The 26,721-nt window shown below is 38.4% G+C and overlaps 1 protein-coding gene across 8 annotated transcripts in view; it reads left to right on the plus strand.

Annotated features, from left to right (window-relative positions):
- Positions 1-16,892, plus strand: part of klhl13 (kelch-like family member 13) — a 60,693-nt gene extending 43,801 nt beyond the window's left edge. For all 8 annotated transcript variants that reach the window (XM_067406351.1, XM_067406350.1, XM_067406347.1 and 5 more), the window contains 6 exons: positions 804-948; positions 4,869-5,001; positions 7,451-7,647; positions 7,750-8,545; positions 12,234-12,347; positions 15,585-16,892. In XM_067406351.1, coding sequence (XP_067262452.1) covers positions 804-948; positions 4,869-5,001; positions 7,451-7,647; positions 7,750-8,545; positions 12,234-12,347; positions 15,585-16,078 — 1,879 coding nt within the window. In that variant the 3' untranslated portion in view covers positions 16,079-16,892. The remainder of the gene's footprint in view (positions 1-803; positions 949-4,868; positions 5,002-7,450; positions 7,648-7,749; positions 8,546-12,233; positions 12,348-15,584) is intronic.
- Positions 16,893-26,721: the final 9,829 nt, after the last annotated feature.

Genomic DNA, 26,721 nt, shown 5'->3' on the forward strand with positions numbered 1-26,721 from the left:
TACAGAATAAAACAGTAATATTGTGAAATATTATCACAATTTATGTAAAAATGTAATTTAATCCTGTGATGGCAAAGCTGAATTTTCAGCAGCCATTTCTCCTTTAAAAATCATTCTGATATGCTGGTTTGGTAATATTTGAAAACATTTCTTCTTATCAATGTTGAAAACATTGATATTTTTGTGGGAACCCTGACCCTTTTCAGGATTCTTTAGAAATAGTTTCTAACATTATATATGTCTTTACTGTCACTTTTGATCAATTCTTAAAGCATTCTTGCTAAATAAAGGTATTAATTTCTTTAAATGTTATGATCGTTTGACCTTTTCCAAGCCTAATGGTAAAAGAGCAAAGTAGCTGCCCGCAACATCTGAAACAATGTAGGCCAATTTTATTGGATTGCAACATACATTAAAGTAATGTTAACATGGCAAAACGGGAAAAAAAGAAAAGAATAAAAAAACAGAAGATTTCTCATAATTATTACTTTTAGGTTAATTTCTGAGAAGCCAGTTTTTGACCTCATGTCACATTGTGTTAAACCTCTGTGTGATGGTGAGAAACTAACGTTCTTCATGTTGTGAACATTCAGTTATGTATAATGTTTGTCATTTGAGGTGGGTTTCTGTGCTGTACTCGTGTTAAATGATGACTCAGGAAGCACCACATCTGTTTCATATATAATCAAACATATTTGCAGTCAAACATATTTGATCTTTTCGCACAGCACTGTCTGTACCACTCTCACACTTAACAGGTTATTCCTTCATATTTACCCCCCCTTTCTCTTTCTGATGGGCAGATCACTGGTGGAGGATGATGATGCTCAGATGATGAAGGTATCGCTGGGATGCAGTGAAATGGGGCTCTCCTCCCACTTGCAGGCCTCGAAAACAGGAAATACACGCTTCTTTACCAGCAACACACACAGCTCTGTGGTTTTACAGGTAAGTGTGTGTGATTAAAGATCTCTTACTAAACGTCGGGGTGGGGCATCACCATCTGTCACTCTAGCATCATGTCACACATGAGAGCTTGTGTGTTTGGAAGAGACTGTGAAGGTCATCTCTGCTGTTATTGGCAGTCTGGCTTTAGCTCACATATGAGGATGATATTAGTATCATCATCATCATCATCATCACCATCATCATCTGTGGTGGGCAGAGTCCTGCCTGAGGTCCATGAGAACATTCATTAGCACCTTTCTGCGGGTCACCTGGCAGGTTTCATCATGTGCTTGTGTGGGAACAAAGGTTAGAATTTAATTGGAATTTTCCAGCGAGTCATTGCAGACAGATCAATAAGGGAAGGTCACCTGATTCCCTCTGTTTGTGTGCATCTGTTCATATTGATTTAACCCTCTGATGCATGGTGTTCTCTTCATGGTGCATGGTGTTTTAATGTAATAATATGTAAGTTTAAAAGTGTGTCATTGTAGTAATAGCCATATTTCCAATGTTAATTATAATTCTATAATAAATTATATCCAGTATATAAACTATAGCTCTATGGCACTATAGCATTGCTATTGCTGTTGCTGTTTTACCTGACCCATGGCAGACATGGAAATGTTTCTGGGAAGCCAGACAGTTCTCTTCACTAGCTTAGACTAGTTTAATTAAATAAAAAAAAAAAAAAGTTTAAGTGTGACTGACCTTCTGACATGCAAATACATTATCTTTCAAAATTTTGGGGTCAGTAAGTTTTTGTTTGTTTGTTTGTTTGTTTTTTGAGAGAGAGAGAGAGAGAGAGAGAGAGAGAGAAATTAATAAATATACAGGCATACAGTCAAACCAAAATGTATTCAGACACCTTGAACATTTCATTCATTATTATAGTTTATTCACTATAGTTTTAAAAAATGGTAATAAAATATGACAAGATCTGAGTTAAACTGTGTCAGAAAAAAATAATCTTAATTATGTCAGATAACACTTAAGCAAAACATGTTCAGGTCAAAGTGTCTGAATAATATTTGGTCCTAAATTTTTTTATCAATTTTACTTGAGTCCACTGTATGACGAATTTTGGGTATAATATGTCACAGTTTACTTTATTTTGCTATCCTCACTTACATAAATGAAAAATAGTGTCCACTAGTAAAAAAATAAATAAATAAATAAATAAATAAATATATATATATATATATATATATATATATATAAACAAACTAATGTCTGAATAATTTTAGGCTTGACTGTATGTTTTGGTTGTTCTGAAATGCCTGACGCCAAAGTCTGACGTCAAAGTGGTTCGGTATAATTACTTTCCAGAACTGTCTTACATTACTGGTGCATTCCCAAACATCAGGCATCTTCCTCCGAAATGCATTTACTGCTTTCGTCTGTGTGCTCTGAGACGCAAGTAATTTATTATATATGAAAATTATTATATACAGTGGCTTCTCCTACTTTTCTTGGTGATATTTAGTGCCAGTTTATTAGGAAGTAACAATTTTTTTTTCTCTTCGACTCACTGGATGGAAACGCTGCTTTATTCACAAATGTTTTATTGCGATATTCCCATTTTGGGCACAAATTAAATTTGCAACTTTGGATGGAAACATATAAAATATATTCAAATTTAAAATGGTTATTTCAAATTGTAATAATATTTCATTCACAGTATTACTGTTTTTACTGTCTTTTTGATCAAATAAATGCAGCTTTGGTGATCATAAGATCAAAATAAATGTAACAACCCCAAATATTAAATGGTAGTGTAAGTTCACTGTTTGTTTACATGGAAAAAGAGTGTATACACACACACAGACATATTCACGCATTGCGTGATCTCTTGGTTGCATCAGCACTGACATTGATGTGATGAGGTCACACTAATGATTCCCATCACAATGTCATTGACAGCTGTCATCGACCATCTGCTGAGAGGAAGTAGATTGTGTGTATGTGAACTTAAAATTAATTTTATTAAGATTGAATCAGTTTGTTAAAGGTGCTAAAGAGGATGTTTTGTTTTATACCTTTTTGCAATATTACTTGAAACTGTCTTTACTAACTGATAAAAGACTATTTATTAGGTGCACTGTAAGTAATAATATTAACATCATCTGTGCACAAGGTAGGGCCTTAAAAACATCAGCCATTCGTTTACGTGATCATCGCCCTCTGGCTTGTCAATCACTGCCATTACATTCCTTGTGAAAGACGTGCGCGGATTGGCCCTCTGGCTTGTCAATCACTGCCATGACGTTCCTTGTGAGAGACGTGCACGGCTGCGTGCTCCAGTAACTTTCCACACTCCACAGGCGCCGCATGCAATGCTTTTGTCAGGAGACAGGAGTAACAACTGCAGATTATGAGTTACCTGCGGTGAGTCCGACATAATGAATCCACAAACACGACACAGTGAATGGTAAACACAATCTTTGTTGATATTGAAGGGACTTGCGCCGCACTAGAGTGATGCTGTTTGCGTCACTGAAATAAACAAATCTGATTGCACGGTACGGTTTGGAGTTGACTCGAATCGCGACGGAGGGCGGACTGACCAGACTGATATATCTTGTAGAAGATATATCAGTCTGGCCTTGCCAGGCAACTGGTGTTGGGGATGAAAGGAAAACTATTACCATGACAGCCACTTATCATGTCTGGGATGATGACTTCATTTCAGTTTAAATCTGTCACATAACACGTGTCCTAAAGCACAGCAGTCCTCATCCCCCTACAGTATCACTAACCGCTGGAAAAATGATTTGATTCCAGTGATTTGTTGGGAAACAGCTCTCAGTTCATTTGATTCAATGTTTATCCGCAGGCGCTGTGTGTCCTCACACTCACACAGAATGAGAGTTTTAGCTGAGGATGCAGGTTTAGTGTGTTTTTGGCATATGTTTTTTGTTTTGCACATCCATTTCCTGATAACAAAGCTGTGTATTTTATTCTATTTTGTTTCACTTTAAATTTTTTATACTAATGATTATTATTCGTAATAGTAGTGGCTACAGATAAAGTCTTAATTGTTAGTGACTTAAAAAAAAAAAATTAGTTTAATGTAATTATTATCATTATTATATAAAAATGTTGGCTATATTTTATACATATAGTCCACACACACCCACAATGTTTGTATATGTAAAATGCTTTTACTTTCACATTAGATGCAGAAAAAGCTTCTTTTTTACTTTTAGTCATTTAGCAGATGCTTTTATCCAAGGTGACTTTTGAATGAGGCACATCACAAGCAAAGCTTTTAGTTTTAGATTTTGCATCAAACACTGATGTTATGAGGCCGGTAAAGACAGCCAGCTGGCTTTCCCACGTTTATCGTGATTTGTGGCATATTTGTAAAACTCCAGCCCAGAGGGTGTAGTACAGAGTTTGGTGCTTAAAAAGCTTATGTGTAATTTCAGTAAGTGTATCACTGATTGGATTGTGCCTTATTTCATGTCCTATCACATGCTTGGCATTTGCTTTTGCACATGCTGGTGGATTGAGCCTGACACAGCACTCTGAGAGTTTGTGTGTGTGTGTGTGTGTGTGTGTGTGTGTGTGTGTGAGAGAGAGTGGACGATGCCTCTGTCCTGTTAATTATGCCTTGTCTCCGCCGTGGGATCCCATCTCTGTTGCAGTCCCCTCATGTATCTGACCTCCTGTTCATTAATTAACCCCACAATATTTTATTCAGAAACGACGCTCATGGGACACATAGTAATGATACAGCTCCTTAACATTCACTGTTTTAATGGGTGATAACAAGAGATGCTTTAATGTTTTTGCTGTTTTTTCTTCAAGACCTTTTTGTTCATTCTCTTTCCTCCTCAGTGAATTCATTAAGTGCATTACAGAAAAGCTTGTCAGTTCTCTCACTTCCTCCGTGTTATTTTATTCTCTCCATCTCTCAGGGTTTTGACCAGTTGAGGATAGAGGGCCTGCTGTGTGATGTCACGTTGGTGGCGGGAGATGGGGATGAAGCGTTTCCTGTTCACCGAGCCATGATGGCCTCCTCCAGCGACTACTTTAAAGCCATGTTTACAGGTGAGTGAGCGAAAAAGACATGGGATAACAAAGGATTAGGTGAGGTGAAGCCAAGTTTCCAGGTGAGGAAGGGATAAAGGAAGAAGGAAAAACAGAGAGGTTTTTTTGGACCTAGAGGTCAAAGTTTGACAGAAGAGGAATCTAATATAAAAAAAAAAGTTTCCTCAGTGTTATCTACGATATTATATAATCAGCTACACTGGATTGTTTTGTTTGTGTTTGGTTTGATCTCTTTAAATCATCTTTTTCATTTTTTTTTTTCTCTTTTTTGTTTAGTCTGTTACTCATGTAAATATCAGTAGCATGTCAGTCTCATTTAGTCACACCAGAGACTTTCCTTCAGAGCTCAGAATGTTGTTGATTCTCCCTCCATTCACTCCCTCCCTCACTCTATTTCTTGGGAAGAAAGCAAGAGAGGTGAAAAAGATAAGAAGGCAAGAGATTAGCTCGGGGTTATTTGGGGAAGCTTGTTCAGAGATAATGTGTTCAATGGAAAGAACTTCATTTCATTATTTGAATTGAGTTCAGCTATTCCCTAAATAATTATGCCACTTAATACTGCATACTACCAAACCCTGGATGAGTTTTTTAACACAAAACTATTATGAGAGAGCACTAAAACAATTATGAAGGAGCAGCGTGTCCAGGGAATACTCTTTATGCAGGCTTACACCATTTCCTAACTAGAGCTGCTTGGGAAAATCGATTCATTGATGCATCAAGATTCTGAATCAGTCCAGAAAATGAACCAAATCAGACTTCAGTTTTCAGCAACAAATCAGTAGTCCATGATGACTACTGCCCTACAAAGGTACTTTAATGCCGAGTTCAGACTACACAATTTTAGCCTGATTTTGCCATGATCTGCTTGACGAAGGGTGTCATGGGGATTCGTTAACAACAATGGGCGTCGGGACGCAAGATTCGATCGTTTCAGCTCGTGTAGTATGTCATAGTGCCGCTCCTGCGATGCTTCACGACAGAAAGACTAGCGTGTTTAATTTTTTTTTTTCGGTCACCGATGAGGAGTTCCGTCATGTGTGACGCTGGCCAATAAAAGCACAGAAGCGCATTCCTACATGCTTTCAAACACGGCAAAATGAAAGGGAGACAATGGTATCATTCCTGTGGAATTTTACAATAGAAGAAATATTTGTGGAGCTATGGCAACAATACTCCCGCATTTTTGTTTCCTCGAGGGACTAAGTTACCGCAACAGAGTGAAAAAAGGTAAATAAAACATGTTACCTCAGTTCTCTTTGGAGGAAATCCAAACATCCATGCAATCCAGATATGTGTCCACTTTTGGGCTTTTCTGATGAAAATTGTTTGTTCACGGCACCTTCTGTCAGTAGATAGTCCCGCCCTCTCTAAGACAGCACGCACGTGGTTAAAGATGGCACGCGATGAATGGTCAGGTAACAACGTGTAGTCTGACATGTTTCTTGTCCACGACATGACACAATTTTAGGAGTCAAAACGTATAATCTGACAGCGACAGAATGTAGTCCGGCATAACTGGACGTGGTAAATACACCAAATTTGTCTGTCACAGTACATATCATAATCTGAGAAACCTTAATTTGTTCCTAACTCTATTCTGATAAAATAAACCATTGTATTGTAGAATAATAACTCAGGAAAGCTCTTCAATGTAAATCTGAATTTTTGTCCAAACCAGTCGTGACGGGCACGGATAGCCACAGCCATCAAATCTAATTGACCCAAAAGTCATCTTCTTATAATGTTAAAGGAAATAGATGAAATATCTTCTGATTGGCTGTGATTGTGTGAGGTCATGTGTACAGCCTTCTAAGAGACCCTGTTGGGTTACAAACAGCGTTACAGTTTGGTTGTGTTTGTAGCTGAGAAATGTGCTGTCTCTGTTCATCTTATAAAAGGTCAGTAGTATTCTTTAAAGCTCATTAAAGTCCTGCTACAACATGTGTGCCATGAACATTTCAGCACTGCAAGACTCCCATAATTGCTGTCTGTTACACTTTCTTTCATTCTCCCGTTGTTCTACTTATCCTTTTTGCTCTCTGTCTCTCTCCCTCTCTTCCTCCATCTCCACATAGTTGAGAAATCATATCTGGATTAATGAAAGTGGTTTGATTTATTTCAAACGTGGCTCTTGAATAAGTGGCTCATTATCATGGTAAAGAGAATTGGTGACAGCTGGCAGTAAGACTCACTTATCTTCTCTCTCTTTTCCTTTTTCTCTCATTCTCCTTATTGTTTCTGTCACTCTCTCCTCTCTGCCTTTGATCCCCTCGTTTGCAACGTCTTTTGCTGATCCCTCCTCCATTCTTTTCTTCCTTGTTCTCTTCATCTGCCTTTTCCCCTATTTTATATCTGTTTTGCCTGAATATTTCTTTGCGCTGATTTTCTCTCACTTTCATCTCCTCCCTCTGTCATCTCTTCCCCTCGTTCTTTCTTTTTTCCTCAGGTGGAATGAAAGAGCAGGATTTGATGTGTATAAAGCTGCATGGTGTGAATCGAATAGGGCTAAAGAAGATTATAGACTTCATTTACACCGCCAAACTCTCTCTCAACATGGAGAATCTACAGGACACCCTAGAGGCTGCTAGCTTTCTCCAGATCCTGCCTGTCCTTGACTTCTGCAAAGTCTTTCTCATTTCTGGGGTAGGACACTGTTCAAACTATTTCAAATGAGAGCACTTATATTCTGCTGTGTATTTTTTATTTTTTTTTAAGTACTAACTCGCAGTTCCTTCTTCCTCTTAGGTGTCGTTGGACAACTGTGTTGAAGTAGGGCGCATCGCCAACACCTACAACCTCACGGAGGTGGACAAATACGTCAACAACTTCATCCTAAAGAATTTTCCCTCGCTGCTCGGCACTGGCGAGTTTGTAAAACTTCCATTCGAACGTCTAGCGTTTGTGCTCTCCTCCAACAGTCTAAAACACTGCAGCGAGCTGGACCTGTTCAAAGCCGCTTGCCGCTGGTTACGCTATGAAGAAGGCCGCATGGAATACGCCGCCAAGCTAATGCGCAATATCCGATTCCCCCTCATGAGCCCTACAGAACTCATAAATCATGTACAAACTGTCGACTTCATGCGTACGGACAATACATGTGTTAATCTTTTATTAGAAGCCAGCAACTACCAGATGATGCCATACATGCAGCCGGTGATGCAGTCGGAAAGAACTGCGATCCGTTCAGACAGTACCCATTTAGTGACACTAGGGGGCGTGCTACGGCAACAGCTGGTTGTAAGTAAAGAGTTACGACTTTTTGACGAGAAAGCACACGAATGGAAGGCACTGGCACCAATGGACGCCCCACGCTACCAGCACGGGATCGCGGTCATCGGGAACTTTTTGTATGTGGTCGGCGGACAAAGTAACTATGACACGAAAGGTAAAACAGCTGTGGATACTGTGTTTCGATACGACCCGAGGTATAACAAGTGGATTCAGGTGGCGTGTCTGAATGAGAAGAGGACCTTCTTTCATCTGAGCGCTCTCAAAGGACATCTATACGCTGTAGGCGGGAGAAACGCTGCAGGAGAGCTGGGTGAGTCAGGAAGGGATTTTGGTGTCACAGCAGGGGACAGATTTCCAAAGGACACGTTGTGCTTCAGTTGTTGACATGTTTTGTAAATATAACCTTAGGACGAGAGTGTTAGCAGTACTAAATCTTGAAAATGCTGAAAAGATCTTGATATTTTTGCTTGGTCCTAATTTTAGAAAGATTTGACTTGAACCTGACGAGGAGCTAGTTTGTAAGCAGTGCTGCCCCCTAAAGGGTGATGGGCTGTGACCCAAAAAATTCTATCACTTTTGTAAAAGATAGTATAATTAGGCAAATACAAACATGGATGGGTTACTTGAACCATTTCTTCTGAACTATAGACTGAATTATGCTAGGTTAAAAAAATACAAACCAGACCACATTAAAATACTGTTTACATGCAGTAAGGATAACCAGGCAGGGTTTGTGCTGACCCCAATGTGTTTTGAGCTGTGAATTATTGAGTGCTGAGAGCATGACACCATCAAATTTTATTTTAGTTGCAATTACGGAAGTAGAGGGAGCTTATTTTTATGTTTTGTGGCATAAATTGGAGTAAAAAAAAATGTAGGGTGGTGACTTGGTTCCTTGGATATTGATTAGATGATGGCAGATCTGAATTAGCCCTTTTCTACCAACACGGTTCAGTGCAGGTTCCAGGCTCCAGTTTACCAGGCCGAAAAAGGGGTATAGTTCAGTAAAAAAAAAACATTCATGGATTGTTCAGAATAAGATTTTAAAAAGAAGCTCAAACGAGCTGCATAACACACGAGAGTGAACCTCGTTGATAACGCAGCACGTTTGAGATTGCAGAAGAGGTTTATTCCTGTGTGTCATTCCTGTTTGGTTGAGTTTCTGCTTATGTTCGCTGATCAATGTGAGCCTAAATTAAATCTGTTCATCATAAAAAGCTATTGAGTCTTGATTAGTAATCGACGATTAGTTTTCCAATCTCTTTATGAACTTTTTTTGAGCATCAAAGCCGTAGTTGCAAAGGCAGTATATGGAGGGACAGACATCACTCAGATTTCATCAAAATATCTTAATTAGTGTTCCGAAGATGAACGAAAGTCTTACAGATTTAGAATGAAATGAGGACGAGTAATCAATGACAGAATTTTAATTTTGGGGTGAATTAACACTTTAATACCAGGTGTAAACAGGGCCTAAGATATGTGATGGTTCCACCCACACATTTAGATCTTATTTATTTTAAATACTTTTATTTCAGAGTTGAAAAGACTCTCTGTCTTAAAATTAAAATTAAAGATGATTTTACACAAATCTAATTGTGGTGGAGAAAACAAACAAATCTTATTTAGTGATGTAACTGTAGTGCATTGTTTTGTCAATTTACCTTTATTTGTTAGTTATTCTTGGGGTATTTACACTTTAATATGCATTAATCCAATATGCATTCAAGACCGATAGCAATGATATTTATCTGTGGTTTTGAGTTCATCTGATTGTTCACACGCATATATAAACATTGCTCCTCCCAAATGAAATTAGATCACCATACAGAAGTTTAAGAGCCCCAGAAACGACACATGAGTGAGGAATCATTGGATGGAGCAACCATGAAAATTAAAAAAGGACTTGCCATTTAGGATTACTAACTATTGCAAACAGAAAATAGTAATAGCAAACACGATTTTTTTGTGAAAACGGTCCTCTCAGGGATTTTGAAAAAGTATCTTGCATTTGGCATTGTTTGCTGTGTAGTCACTATTGCAGCAGCTACTGTTGTATGACAGACCACATCAGGAGCTTAGGTTCTCACAGGATAATTGCCCCAATGAAACATAGATAATTAAAATGCAGGGACAGCTCCACATAGCAAAGAATGGCAGGACATAGAGATGCACCACACAAACCCAAAAAAAACCTTCCCATCTTCCTCGGCAATGCTCCTCTAAACTATACACACAAATGTACAACCTGTCTCTATTACACAGACCCACAGGTCCATGATCAGATATGTAAAGCATTCCACAACTGACAGGAAAGAGACAAACACACACACAGATACAGGTGTCACACTACAGAGGTTTGATATTGAACTCTGGCATGTTCACTTCCACAGTGAAAGGGAGAAAAAACACACACACACAAAAAACTTACTTATAGCCCTCTGGATACAATTTACATTAACTCTCACAAACACACTCAAGCGCCTAGCGCTCAGTCGCCCATGTTTCTATAGCGACCACCGTCATGGCGGTCAAGTGGAATTTATTGCTTTGAGTTGAATTTAATCTTTTTACCCCATACTGTTTGAGGACTCTGAATGCTGTCTAATATTACTTCCCCAGTGTGCTTGATCGTCAGTCTCAGTACAATATTTGCTGGAAGTCGCCATTACTGCAGTGCAGTTTGATTCAAATTACAAGTGATTGATTTAAAAAGCTACAGTACCCAGATAACTAGTGATGTGGCCTCATATCTGAAAATATGCAGAAGGAACAGGTTCTCAAGGGTTACATACAACATCCGATTATTAGGAATTGTTACATAGATGCAAAATGACCATTAATGCACTGTTTTTTTCCCCTATTAAACTTGTTTTAAAAGTGTAATCATCTGTTTTTATAAATGTGGTCTGGCTATTAAATATGTCTGTGTGAGGTCATGAAGATTGAGTGAATGTTGTTGTGCGAGTAATTTTTATGACCATAAATTGAGGACAGACTCTCAGTGGCACTGTTTTGTTAATTTACTGATACGAAGGGTTTGAAAGCCCTGAGAGTTGTGTATTTGGTTCTTTATCAGTCAGAACAGACACAGACTCTCCTGTAGTCAATCATTAGTGGAAAACAGGCTGTCTGTTTTTAATAGTGTGCTGTATATTTTTGTATACTGTAATGAACTTTAATCTAGACCTCGCTGCTTTTGGGCAATTCCATGGAAGAGTCAACCACACCATAGACCAATCAAAAACTAAAAAAAAAAAAAAATAAGTAGAAATTGACTGTACACAGTAAAATTATGCTGCTGTGAAGTATAATGAACAAATGGTCTCCCATATTTAGTTTAAATACCCATAATTATGTGTAATTCTTTATATCAGATAATATGAATATTAGACCTTGTATCCTTTTTTAACCTAAGAGCTTGTTCTGTGATTTATTTTATATATCTCCAGTTTACACAAGATAAAGATCATTAGATATTAATAATGTATCTGCCTGTATCAGATCTTCTATAGTGACCTGATTTGTGTGGACGAATGCTTTTATAAAACTAACATTGCTTCTGATTTAGAGAGATTAGATAAGAGCAGCCAGCAGTCTTCTTTGAATATTTAACAAGGTGAAGTAGAGGTTTCTGTGTACAGAAGTCAGTGGTTATTGTACCATTTATTTGGTTCATATTGTATAAATTCCTCAATAATGGTTAATATTTCATCTTCTCTGTGGCCGAGTGCCAAAGAACCTCAATGTTAATAGTCATCAGAGTCCAAACTTGCATCTTTTCTAACGCAAGTATATTAGTTTGGTTGTGTATTATTGATCACTAAAGCACCCCAATTCTCTCAGTCTGTGAGAGCATGACTAATGTAGAAGAACACTTTTTCTGGCCCCTTTAGACCTCTTCCTGGATCCACATTAACTCTTAGTCTAGTCATCTTTCTTAGCATTCGAGACCTTGTTTCCATCTCTAATTCTCACTGTCTCTTGTCTTTCTCCAGCAACTGTGGAGTGTTACAACCCTAGGACAAACGAGTGGACGTATGTGGCCAAAATGAACGAGCCGCATTATGGACACGCAGGCACTGTTTACGGAGGATACATGTACATTTCAGGTACATTTCATTTTCCTGTCACACATCTATATGATTGTTATTTATGTATGTACAATACTGTTCTAAAGTTTGGGGTCGGTAAGACTTTTTTAACATGTTTTATCGTAAGTCTCTTATGCTTACATAGTAACTGCATTTATTCTGTGATGGAAATGTTGAATTACTCCTTCTGTGTCACATGATCCTTCAGAAATCATTCTAATATGATGATTTGGTGCTCAAGAAACATTTCTTACAAAATGTTAAAGACAAGAAACCTGATCAGAAGGAAAAATATTTTGGTTTAAAAGTTTTGTATAATTTATGCAAAACTAAAACAAAATCACAAGCTCTCAATCGGATCTTGATTTGATTCAGATCCATTATAGTACATTTCGGTTACAATATAAAAAAAAGAAAAACACAGCCACACACTTCAGATTTTATACGGGCTCAAGTTTGAGAAAAAGTAAAATGAACTCATTCTCAAACACATTCTCATCTTCATTCTCAAACACATTTTCACAGATCAGGTAGTTGGTAAGGTGTCGCTAACAGGGAGAGGAATATCTGGAGGGTGAGAATGAGATGTTCTCACCACATGCACGCAAACTGATCCTCCATAGATCAGTGTGTGTTCCCTCTTTTACACAAAAACACTTTCGGATGGCAAGAAATTAACTTCTCCAAAAAGAGGAACACACAGACACTCTCTCACAGGGTGTTAACCTGCCTTGTGCAGGATTGTTCTCATCACATGCTCACTTTACAGGATTGCAGCTCAAATCCTGCTTTATGGAGATGAGTCCTACTTTCACTGAGAATGATAAACATAGAGGGAAAGAGAGAGAGAGAGAGAGATGGTTGGTTGGATAGGGTGGCGAGAGGAGGAGATAGTGATGACATGAATCAGAGGAGTGTGTTTCTGTGTGATAATGAACATTGAGGTATGTAGGAGGAGTGTGATCACACACTCACACACAGAGCTGTGATAATGCTGCTCAAGGCTTTCTGTCTTCGACTCCCACACACACATTTACCTCTCCATACATTAGCATTCACCCTTACACGAGCATGAGACTAATGACTCTCATTCAACCCTCCAGCAACCTCTAAATAACATTCCGAACTCCTCAACGTGATGCGCGAGCGCTGTAAATGAAGTGGTGTGGCTGTAGGCAGGAATGTTCTGTGCGGGTCTGCAAACACACTCAGGCACCATTAGTGTAACCAAGAATGGTGTATTATAAACCATTGATATTTATTTTTGATATTTTGATTGATATTTATATTCTTATATTAAAGCCAGCATGAAATGAAAATTCAATTCTAAATGCATGTTTTTTTATCTATTAATGCATGCATATGTTTCATTTTTATTTTTTTACCTTAATTTTTAATGTCATGTCATATCTTGATCTTATGGTGAAACGTCTGACTGGTGATTTATGTTGGATTTCTCCAGTCATTTCCTCCACTTAAACCCTGTCTCTTTCTTACACTCAACATTCAGATCTGCCTCCATCCAGTCAACAACCAAAAAACTGAATCAAGTCCTGAAATACATTTTTTTTTTCTCGATAATTTGTTCCACTTGAATGTGTCAAAATATAGAAGAAAAGACCATTATTTTTATATAAACATTCACTCTGTCACAAGAGTCGATTGGGGTCTTCTAGATGATGAATTATCATGTTTACTGTTATTACCTTGTCAATTCATAATAAAAGTGCCATGTTTGCAGTTGTGCCACCCTGACATTTGAGAGTTTTTCAATTATCTCAACAGCTTTAAAACTACTGATATTTATAAAATGTGTTTATATGAAAGGTTCAAACCTAAAATGATGCCATGGTCTTTAGTTTTTAATTTTTTATTATTGAGACACCATTTTAAATAGTTTTCTTGTCTGTTCATTTGTTCGACAGTTGAACCACCTGACGTTTTGGGGGTTTAAGATAACAAAACATAAAATATGTATTATTGAAATGTACTAAAAATGAATTCAAACTAAATAGGTTTTATAGAATAAAGTGATATGTCATATTTTATATATTTAACTGATTATAAAGCCTCTTACTAACAATCTTATTCACCATGCTAAATATTCTTATTTTTTTCACTCAGAAATGTCACATTAAAGAGGTTAAATGCTTTCTGAATGCTTGTCTGAGGTATGATACTAATTTTGGTCAATGTGACATTTCTGGAGTTTTATTAGCAATTTAAAAGCTGCACTTGTAATCACACAAACTATAAAACCCCTCCTCCGTGTCACCATCTTAATCTGTTCTGCCTGGAGCATATTTATTCATGCATGATTATCATTTAGTCTTTTGCTGGTGATGTACATACACACATTTACATTGATTCTCACACTTCTCTTCTCCTTCCTCTCCTCCACCCATGCACTTTCTCTGGAGTATTTTTGGAACTGCTGATCCTTTTGTTTTTACTCTGGTGTCTGTGTCCTTACTCCTGCATGCCTCTCTCTCGCTCTCTTTCTCTCTGTTATATAGGTCATGAAGTTTTGGAGTATTAAGCTCTGCACTCACATGAGTGTTAGTGTGCATGCATGAAACAGTCTAGTGTTATGTGCTGCCTCATGCTTTGTTCTCTGTCGTCATCTCTCCTTCTCCTTACCCTAATTTCACCTCTTCCTATCTATTTCCTCACCATTTTACTTGACTTTCTCCTCTTTCTGCTTTATTTGTGTTTTAATTCACACAAATACACTGAGAAGAGTTACAGTCAGAGAGCCACTGTGTGTGTGTGTGTGTGTGTGTGTGTATGTGAGTGAATCATTCACTTCTCTTAGTAAAGGAAAAGATAGATTAATGGATGGATGGATGGATGGAGAGTTAGAGGGCAAAAACAGGAGGGATAGAGAGAGGGAGAAGAGGGAGGGTCTGGTTGGCTGATGCCTGATGGGATGGTTCTCTTTATTTTCAGCCCTCCCTGTAGACATGTCCTGTTTTCTTTTTCCTCTTGTCTTTTTTCCTTCGCTTCCCTCTCTTGTTCCTTTCAGTGTGCACGCAGACCTGGTTGTGTGATTACTTTGTGTGTGTTTGTGTTTTCGGAGATGCATTATTCAATCTTGACTCTTTCTTCAGCAAACCTTGAGAGAGTTTCTGTGCACACATTATGCATTATTCATTTTTTGTTGCGTATATCTAATGCTTTCAGAAACGTGAGCACACAAGGTGTCCGTTTCAGCAGCGAAAGTGATGTGAACTCTCCTTGCGGTTTGTTGTGCAGGTGGAATAACCCACGACACCTTCCAGAAAGAGCTCATGTGCTTTGACCCGGATGCTGACAAGTGGACTCAGAAAGCTCCCATGACAACGGTCCGCGGCCTTCACTGCATGTGCACAGTCGGCGATCGTCTCTACGTCATCGGCGGAAACCACTTCCGGGGCACCAGCGACTACGACGACGTGCTGAGCTGCGAGTACTACAGTCCCGCCCTGGACCTGTGGACGCCGATCGCAGCCATGCTCCGCGGGCAGAGTGACGTGGGTGTGGCTGTGTTTGAGAACAAGATCTACGTTGTGGGCGGCTACTCGTGGAACAACCGCTGCATGGTGGAGATCGTCCAGAAGTACGACCCCGAGAAGGACGAATGGCACAAAGTGTTCGACCTGCCCGAGTCCCTGGGCGGCATCAGGGCCTGCACGCTGACTGTGTTTCCCCCCGAGGACCTCTCGCTCGCCGGCTCGCCAAGCCGCGAGTCTCCTCTCTCGGCTCCTTGAGAATGGATGGAGGGAGAGTGAGAGAGACAGAGGAATAAACTGGACTGACTGATTGACAGACATACAGATGGATGAGTAGAAGCAACTCCATCGCCGTATAGACGTGCACCCCTGTCTCTCTTGTTCTCTCTCTCTCTCGTTCTCCCTCCCTCCCTCACTCTCTCTCTCTCTCTCTCTCTCTCCCCACAGGAAAAAGACAATGTTTGCACTCCCCACTGATATACGTTTCAATAGTGTCTGTGGTGAAACCCCATCCCTTCCCACAAATGATTCCACTTCTCTTCCTCATCACTCTGCTCCTCTCCTCCTGAGAGTGAATACCGAAAAGTCCTTCCATCCCCCCCCTCGATGAGAAAGACAAATGGAAGCACTCCCAGGGTTGGGCGTAACTACATGTTAACATTGCATTTGGAGGTTTGTTTCGTCCCTTTTGGCAGGAATAACCTTAACTTGAACAACAAAAGACTTTGCAATTCAACTTTTCTACCTGAGTCTCCAGAGTTTTGCTATGAAGACTACTTTTCCCTGATCCCTCCTATTCTGAGGTCGCATACCCCCTCACTGTTCTCTTACTTCCCATTATGCCTGCTCATTTTCCCCATTTCTGTCCACTCTCAGCCTTTGCCCAGTTTTTTTACCCTCATTCTCTTGTCTTCTCTCAGGGGGTTAGTTGACCTTTGACCACAGGATGAGGAAACAGTTTTAAACTCAGGGGTTGGCCTGCCCCCATCCTCCCTGCCTAACTGATATTTCATTTCTCTACTCCTGCTGTTGTTATGAACCATTAACAAAATTGTGTTTTCTAAATTTAATAAACAAGATTTTGAGAAAAAAAAAAAAAAAGGTTTCTGTTGATTTTCATTGTGTTTCTTAAAAGCTTCTGCTCTAACCTGGCCTTCAACATCATATTTTGTGAATGCTATAATCATGGCTAAAGACTGCTGTTAAGCATAATGTGCAGTGGAGCACCTGCGGTCCCTTTAGCCATGATTTTATTCAAAATACAGAATGGCCTTGAGTGCCAGATTGCTTTCCAAGTTTACTACATAATTGTGTTTTTGATCACAGCCAAATTGACCAAACGGCATTCAGGACCAGAACAATCCATTTTATAATCAGTAATTCACTTCAGCAGTTATTATAAGAGTCTGGCTTATATGGACTTGAGTAGAGCATCATGGACCGAGATGTCAAGACTTTAGATACTGTCCACGTCATGTCAAAAGAGGTAAGTGTTGACATGCAAGATATTATGTGTAGCTTTAAATGCAGTTCTGGTGCAATTAAACGATTTGTGGTTTAATTATCAATTTAGAAGGTGCTGAAGGGGCAACACCCATATGTTTACAGGATATTTCTTCAGGCTTAGATGGCAAGTATATCTCAGTATATCAAAATGGTTCAAGTGATTATAACTTCTGAGTAATCTGGTCTAATATCACATGCCTCATCTCTTTAGATTCCCCAGCTTGGAAAAAGGAAACATCAATCCACTGTGCAACATATTTCACGTCCACCATTTTGAAATTTGTCAAAACATACTTTTATGAACTCCTATAGATTTCATCAGATTTTCTCCAAATTTTGAACCTCCAGGCTACAGAGTGCTGCAGGAATGAGTCCTAAAACCCAGAAATTAGCTTGCGTTTTCACATTTCCCATCATCCCAAAGTCAATTGGTGCGTCTCAGTTAGCTTCCGAGATCAGGAATCGGTATATGGTGTGCACGAATTCAGGCACTGGGAAAGACATTGAGACCCTGGCTCACAAGACACCGATCACTCTATTTTTGGCAACATGGCAAAGTCTTCATTGTACAACATCACTACTGGTATTTATTAACAACAGTAGAGTGGATATCTTTCTGACATTTTTTTTTAATTTTATTTAAATAAAGTCTTTGCTTATATACATGCAAATCAATTATAATGTTAGATTGTTCATTACCTGTCTAGCAATGTATGTTTATGCTGAAATATAATTAAATAATGGTTTGTATAAAAAAAAAAACTATCAGTACTATGTATAAAAATAATAATAAAAAATAAATAAAAAACTAGGTTACTTTTTTTTTTTTTTTTTTTTTTTTACACTGTAATGATACATTTAAGTACCGAGTAATATTAAGTAACTACATGTACTTACTATGGGGTTGGGATTAGGGTTTGGTTTGGTATAGGGTTAGTTGCATGTAAATATGCATTATTTATAGTTGTTACTATTATGTAACAATGACACTGTAAAATAAATTAAATTAAATCATTACTGTTTTTATTTTTATCGTGTCATTATGTGTAGTGAGTTTGCTCACATGAATTATGTTTTGCTTAACTTCCGTTAAGGGGACATAGTGAGCATCGATGTCCCCTGGTTTTCATGGTGCATTGTGGGACTTTTTAGGGAGCGAACATTTCAGTGCACTGGAAGGATTTTGCGAATGAGACAGCACTTAAAATGTCTGATTCCATGATCAGTGTCTTCAATACTTAACTAGGGAGCTGAGATGCACCCCAATGGGGTTTTTAATTGGTTTTTGGTTAAATGCCTGGAATATGTTCTGTGGTTAACACGACTTGTTCGGAGTTTGACAAAGTACCACAAGAGTGATTAGAGAGCAGACGGCTTCGAATTGCTCTCCCAGTACTTAAAAAAAAAAAAAAATGCTTCAAGCTTGAAAAAGATGTTTAGCTAACAAGTGGTTAAATGGAGCTACAGAGGTTTTTGGGGACATTTAAAGGGATAGTTTACCCAAAAATGAAAATTCTGTCATTATTTATTAACCCTCACTTTTTTCCCCATACTTTGGAAGTCAACTGTTATGGTTACCCATATTCTTCAAAATATCTTCTATGATGTTCAGCAGAAGAAAATCATACAGGTTTGAAGCAACTTGAGAGTGAGTCATTTTTGGGTGAATTATCCCTTTAAATGTCATCTCCCTGAGCAGGAAAAGTAATCTACTCACAAGTCTGCTTTTACAGCCTCATTGCGTTTATACCCGTGCTCTTTCAACTTGTCAACTTGTAGATTTTACATAAATACTGAAAAGAGTTGTGGAAAGCTTAATGGTGGTGACTTTGAAGTCATGCGACCATGGAGTAGTTCATTTAACCTAACTTTAGCTTTTTATTTTTATATTTAGGCCTCAGAATTCATAAAAGTTGTTTAGATGTGAAGATTATCTTGATGAAAAAAAAAAAAACATGTGGTCACAGAGCTTATCTTCTGCAACAATCCAAAAGTTAAAAAATCCTATTTTGTCAAGGGAACCAGGGTGATACAAAAATAGCACTCCATTGTTTATTGCAATAGGCTACTCAATTTTATTATAAATAATTCCACAGCTACTAGACATAATTTAAGCTCATTTTCTTAAAATCATCACTGGGGATGTTAGGTCCAATGAAATGTAACATTTTTGTGTATCATTGTTATGCTTGCTTCTCTCAATCCCAGGCAGGTGTTTGGTTCAGCTCCCCATGCTGGTGGTGCCCAGGTGAACTGCCATCTGTGTGTGAGTGCATGCGACCTCCCGATGAGACATATGGTCACTAATCTATTACGTCTTAATAAGGCACAGGAACTGACCTACACTCACTCTGTGGCCCTGTGGGGCAGAATCAAATGCATATTTTATATTATTTAATTACCGTGAAAAGCAACAGACCACTGTGCTCTAGTTAGTCAAATATAATTGACTCCTTTGAATAGTGAGTTTTGTCAGTGTGTGTCACAAGCATTAGTTTTTAATTTGATTGCCAACTACTGCAGTGAGTGTATATCAGCATGGGGACGTTCTAGCCTGGTTGGTGTTTTGGCCCCGGGCTGCATCAGTTGTTCTAAATTGCATTAAAGCATCATGGGAATATAATACCAGTACTAAGTGCAGGGTCAAGGGCGGTCACATGAGAGCCGCAGGACTGTGTGTGGACAATAATACTGTTACTATTAGAATAAGGGCAGTTTTTAAAATGCATTTCTCTGGATAGTGTAGCTCCACGGGTGGTGGATTCAGGACAGTGTGTACCCATAATCCCAGCTGTCCTCCATAAGAGTGGGATTAGTATGAAAGTGAAGGATACGTCACGTCATATTTGGTTTTTTGTTCCCCACCCCCATTTAACCAGCCTACTAAATTATCTCTAAATGGCATACAATGAAAAGTAGGTTTTTGCAATAAAAAGTAGGTCCAACTTGCAATAAAATGTTGTTGTTGTTGTTTTTTTCTCTCCCCTCTACACCTCACACACAACTGTCTGGCCTCTAGAATGATGTGTACCACCTTTTCTGTTCTGCCGTTGAAGCCTGTTTTCACCACGCCATGTTTCTGGGTTTCTGTTATCTTGTCCTGCTCAGACTGCAGCATTTTAGAATCAGCAGAGTTCAGTCTGTCTGCCTACATCTGTGTCTGGATTTAAAAACATACGTCACAGTTGTCTGGCACTGCTAGTGAAGCAATGGCTCTCAGATAATGCCAAAAAGGAAAGGTTTAACCAGAAAGAAAGTTCCGTCATGCTACTTAATTGCACATTTTTATTTTTTACTAGATTTCAAATCATGTTTGAACATGGACACACATGAGAACCATGTTAGGCAGAAGGTGTTTAGTGAATAATGACATATTTGTAACTAACAAAGGTCTTTAGGATTACTAGTAGCATCTCAAATGATATATTATACACTGTGGACTTTAGTATATAAATTGTACTATACAGAAGCAATTGCTTTTTTTTCCATTTTCCAAGAAATGTTTAAATTGTGGGGGTTTTCCACAGTAAAAGTAGTATCCACTTTCAGTATTCAGTCCAGTGGTCGTGGACTGTACCTTAAAATAAGTTATCAACTGTAAGCATATGGACCTACTGAGCAGAAGACATTGTTTAATCATTAAAAATGATTGATATGGTAAATAATTTATTTATTCACTTAAAATGAATGGTGTATTTTGTTGATGGTCAGACAAAGGACCTGAAATCTTGAGGCATTCACATGGATTTGTAAAGGACAATGCTGTAAATCATAATGATATAATATATGAAGCATAAAATAGACTACAGCTTTGACCTTTTATTGCAATCTGGATAAGATTCGGGTGCCGTGACCTCAAACCTGTACCATACAAATCAGCCAAGGTCATGGGAAGGAATGATAAATGGCCCTTAGATGTAAGATGTGCCGTCATTCCTCATGAATGAATATTAAGGTGATCTGACTGATTATTTCTGTCTGGATAGAGCCCATGTTTGTACTTTATGCCAATGATGTGGTAATGTGGTATCCAAGTGTGTCTCACAGCTGGTAATATGCTAATATTTGATTGTTGTTGTTTTTTTTTTGTTTTATTCATTGGATTGGGAGAGATAGTTTGCTACATTTTTATAGTTTTATGTTTTCTTGATTGCTTGTTACTTGAAGCTGTTAAACATTTAGCATTCATATTGTCATAATAAACCAGCAATTAGAATGCATTCAATGCCTTATTAGTGAAATGAACTGAATATGCAAATATATGTGACTGTTTAATTAAATACTTCTGAATATAATAATTATGTGTTAAATGGCACTGTTACATTGTACAATATGCATAATCGAGTTGAATTTGGGTTAAGTTATGCTCTTCCTCTCACTCTTTGTTATATGTCATATGAATGCTAAACTTTAAAGCCGCTGGAAGTACATTATCCCACTTATTACACGGCTACTTGCCACATAAGTAAATAATTAGACATGAAATAATGATCTCAGATGAAATATTTTATTAGCTCTTTAAATGCAAAGCTTCCGCGGAGAGAGTAACTGCTAGCAAGCGGCAAGTTCAAACTAGACAGATATGGTACAGTCATACCACGTATTACACGGCATTTCGTCACAAATAATTATGGGGATAAGAGATACTGATCTGAGATGAAACTGATTTAAAATCGTACCTGTTTGTTATCTTATAATCCATTACAGTGAACAATAGTCGCAAAATGGCACCAGCTGCGTTTGTATGAAAGAAGAGCGAGTCAATGCAAAATTTCCACTAGGAAAAAACGTTCCAAGCCAGCATAGCGATGCAGAATTCACCCAAAAATGAAAATTCTGTCATTAATTACACACCCTGTATCAAACTGCCAAAGTTATGGGATTTCAGTAAACGAGGCTTCTTTATGTTGTAAGTGTTTCAAAATTTCAATGCTTCACCACTGGGGGGCGTGACTTTGGCAGTTTGATACGCGCTCCGAACCACTGATTTGAAACAAAAGATTCGTTAAGCTTCGAAGCTTCATTAAGCAGTGTTTTGAAATCGCTCATCACTAGATATTGTTGAATAGTAGTTTTTTTGGTGCACAAAAAGTCTTCCAGTCGCTTCATAACGCTAAGGTTGAACCACTGTAGTCACATGAACTGTTTTAAATATGTCTTTAGTAGCTTTCTGGGCATCTGAAAGTGTTAATTATCTTGCTGGCAATGGAGGCCTCACTGAGCCATCGGATTTTATCAAAAAATTTGTGTTTCAAAGATGAACAAAGGACTTACGGGTGTGGAACGAAATAAGGGTGAGTAATTAATGACTGCATTTTCATTTTTGGGTGAACTAACCCTTTCGCCCTGATGAGCCTGTGTTATCAGTTTTTAGTGGTTTTTATCAGGGAATAACATACTGCTGGATGGCGCGATTGACCAATCACAATCAAGTATTCCACAGAGCCCTGTAATAACATTAGTTAATGCACTGTGAACTAACATGTATTTTTATTAACTAACCCTAACAAAGGATAATGAATACTGTAAGAAATGTATTACTCACCTGTTTAATACATTAGTTAATGTTAACACATGTGACCTTATTGTAAAGTGTTACCCATTTATAAACTGTAATTTTGATCTTGTGCATCCTTTGGGCGTGAGGATTCTCTCTTGCTCAGAAGCCTCAGAGAAACATCTTCAAACCTCATAGGAACTTTGTATTTGTCAATTTAACAGCTAATGAATTCTATGAATAAGACTAAAATTAAAGTGCTGTCTTCCGCTTCCAGGATGAACAATGCGACTGTCTCAGAATTTTCGCTTATAGAGCAAAATAAGCCAGACAGCCACTCTCGAAAACACATTTGTGTTCCTGTTTTTAATGAATTGCTTTGTGTCCAAAATTACAGCGAGAGAGAGAGTTAGAGACTGAGATAAAATTAGGGAGTTTCAGGGACATGTATAGGACTCGGTATACAGTCTCCTCTCTCTTAATCTTTTCAATCTGTCATCCTTCAAATGCAACCACATCACCTAGAGATTTAGAGCAATTGTCAACAGAAACATCATGTTATATTTGATCTGTTTTCTCCTAGAGGCCTTCAGATCAACCAGTGACCCAGATATATAGTATTTGTTTATGTGCTGCTTTGTTGTGCTTTGTACGGCTGAGATTGTTATAATGGCCTAGGGAGACTAATCAAACTTTAGTGCACATCCTCCTATAATCATCACCCAGATTCTGATTTCACACATTGTGTTGTTGACAGGCTTCATAGGGATCATTATATTTGTTATGTCTGAAAGCCAAATTGAAGTAATAAGAACTTCAGTGACAAAAACAAGACATTTGCACTCTGCTCATTTGTTATGTGTGTTTTTAATCTTTAAACCTGCAGACACCAGTGAAATCCTGACAGCAGTAAATTATAGCATCTATTCGTTTACATGAAACAGTCTCAGCTTCACCATTTCTGTCTTCACACTCTTCTGAACACCTTCTGCTCTCTCTATTATTTTCTCACTCTGCGTTTCCATCTTTGCGTGACCTGCGTGGAATGTTTTGGATGCCCCTGCGGTGACGGTGGGCTGGTTTGCTCTGCTGAGCTTCCCATGGTAATGCATCCCAAAGCCTCTAGGCAGAGACAGACAGTCCCAGCGCTCAGGGTCGTGCTCTCACACTCAGATGATGTGATGGAGCCACTCAAGAGTGACAGGACGTCTTAAAGTTTTCATTTACTTTAAGGTACTCGCTCAAATATTTTGCAGTTTTACACTCAAAAAGTGTTTTTTTTTTTCATTCATTTTTAAATGTTGTCATCATTTTGATACTTTTAAAAGACATAATGTACTAGTAATATTGTAATCATTAACATTTGGACAAGCCTGAACTAGAAACATTTTGATATTATAATAAAATCGAGCGTGAGTTTAAAATATTCTAACTGTCCACCCAGAGTGAGTTTTTTTAAGTCGACCGTTATTTTAGAAAACATTTGCCTTTAATGTTTCCATAGCGACGCGTCTTCACGAGCGCTGACAGATGGATCGCTATTATTTAGTTTTTGCTTTTTTTATTTAAAATATTCACAAACTTGCTTACCATGTCATCAACTATCTGATATTCCAATCCTCAAATATGTCTGAGTGTGTTTTGTCGTTTAAAAGCCTTTATAAATGAGATGGGCGCCGCCATCTTAGTTTGCCCCTCAGTTCTCAGAGTCCTGTCAGCCGGATTTACAGCAGGTGAATTCATCAGTTTCTCCCGAAGTAAGTGGCTGGTGAACTGGGCACAGAAATAAAAATCCCATATGTGGGACCGTACCGCTCAAAGTTAACTACCCCACACTGACTAAAGTATAAATTAATATCAGCTAGTACAGATACATATTGTATAACTACAGATATTCCTATACATATTTTATAACTTAAGTTTTATAACTTTTACTTTTTTAAGACCTCTGTATATCTCATATTCACTCTTTTTTGTTTGTTTGTTTTTGAAATGGTGGTACATTCATTTTGGACAGAGAAGGGGAAAATCAGCACTGACAGAAACGGGGCGAGAGAGGAGGAGGGAGAAAGTAGAGTAAGGAGAGAAAGAGAATGAGAGAAAAGAGTCCATGTTGTTGTTTGTAATGGATGTCTGTAATTTTATGCTTCTTGTCATATGCTGTCACTGAAGAAGCAAAGCGAACTGAAGTGAAAATGGAAATTCTGCCCCGGGTGTGTTGACTACACCAGTGTGATACAAACATGTTATGACATGTGACATGACAGTTTATATCAGCTGACACCAAGATAAAATCTGACATATAAATATTGTTTTGAAGTGTAGTTGATGTATCTGTTCTCCTGAATGCTGTCTGTGAGATACACCACAGGTTCTTGCATCTTATAACTTTATTTACTTTTAACATCACTTTTATTCACTTTTTCCTACAAATCTGGTCTTTTTTTTTTTTCAGTACGAAGCCAAATCTTAATAAAGGGTTAGTTCACCCAAATATGAAAATTCTGTCATTAATTACTCGCCCTCATGTCGTTCCAAACCCGTGAAATCAAAGGTTGGGTAAATGATGAGAGAATTTTCATTTTTGGGTGAACTAACCCTTTAAAACTGTAACTGTAAAACTCTTATTAAAACTATATTCAATTATATGCTAATTAACTGTATGATTTATGTCTTGAACTTCACATATCCGACACAGAACTGCATGTGAGTGTATGCTGTACAGAAGAGGAGCAGCTGCACTCGTCACCTCAGGCCTGAACTGATATGAGGTCTGTGCAGTGACACTGACAGAGGTGCTTCAGTTGAGAAGTTCAGATGAGTTCAGTGTCTGGCCAAACAGTCTAACACCAATTACTTCCCATAAACAAACTTCCCATAAAAAACATTTCAAACTAACTGCTGAAATTAATTTCAGTTTTTTTAATTTTTGCTATCATGTTTTCGTTTATAAAAACAATTACTGATTTATAATTGAATTGATGAAATGATTGAAGTATGATTGAAAATATAACTGAATATTGTCACAATCACCTGTGAGAGTGCCCTTTAGCCATTAGAGGGCACTCCGTCCCCGACTGTCATTTCCACCTGTCTCATGGACTACATTCCCCATACACACTTCCCGGACTAATCACCACTCATCATTGCACCCAGTTGTTGTGTATTTGGTCATTAGTGTCTGTCTATTTATACCTGTTTTGTCTCTGCCTTTGTTATGGTGTCTTCACGAATGTTCCTGGTTTCTCTGTTTTGGTTTTCTTTGTGTTTTTCTTGTTTTGTGTTCTTCTTGTTTTGTGTTCGGACTGTTACTGTGGATTTTGACCCTTGCCTGTTTTTGGATTTATGCTTTGGATTACCCCATTAAATTACTGCAAATGGATCTTGCCTGTTCGTTTCTGTGATATTACGTGACAGAAGACACCATCACGTAAAGGATCCAGCAGGATGGGAATCCAGATCACTCCCCCGGCTACTATAAAGGAGCGACTGGATCGCCTAGAAAATTTGATCACCCTTAAACAACGGGGGAATCAGGTGGGTGGATTGGCACAATTATTTTGGACCCTGGCGGTAGGGCTGGGTTACAATGATGCGGCTATAATCGACCTTTTCAATGATTGTCTGGACAACTCATTACCTCTGTGGGAGATGGAGAGACTGGGAGACCTGGACTTTTGGGGGTTCATCCACTATCTCGAACGTCGGAGTGGGGGGCCCGCACCGAGTCAACTAGAGCATGCTCCAGCCAGTGAATCCCTCCCTGAAGTCACAGAGGAGGTGGGCACTGAGCCTCTACTTCACCCCGGTAAAGGGAGGAGAAGGAAGAAGGCTTCCTTCATCCCTCAAGGCCCGGAGGCCTCTCCAGCCATTGAGTCCGCTCCAACCAGTGAGTCCA

The sequence above is a fragment of the Chanodichthys erythropterus genome, chromosome 13, assembly GCF_024489055.1.
Source record: "Chanodichthys erythropterus isolate Z2021 chromosome 13, ASM2448905v1, whole genome shotgun sequence".
NCBI classification, from domain to species: Eukaryota; Metazoa; Chordata; class Actinopteri; order Cypriniformes; family Xenocyprididae; genus Chanodichthys; species Chanodichthys erythropterus.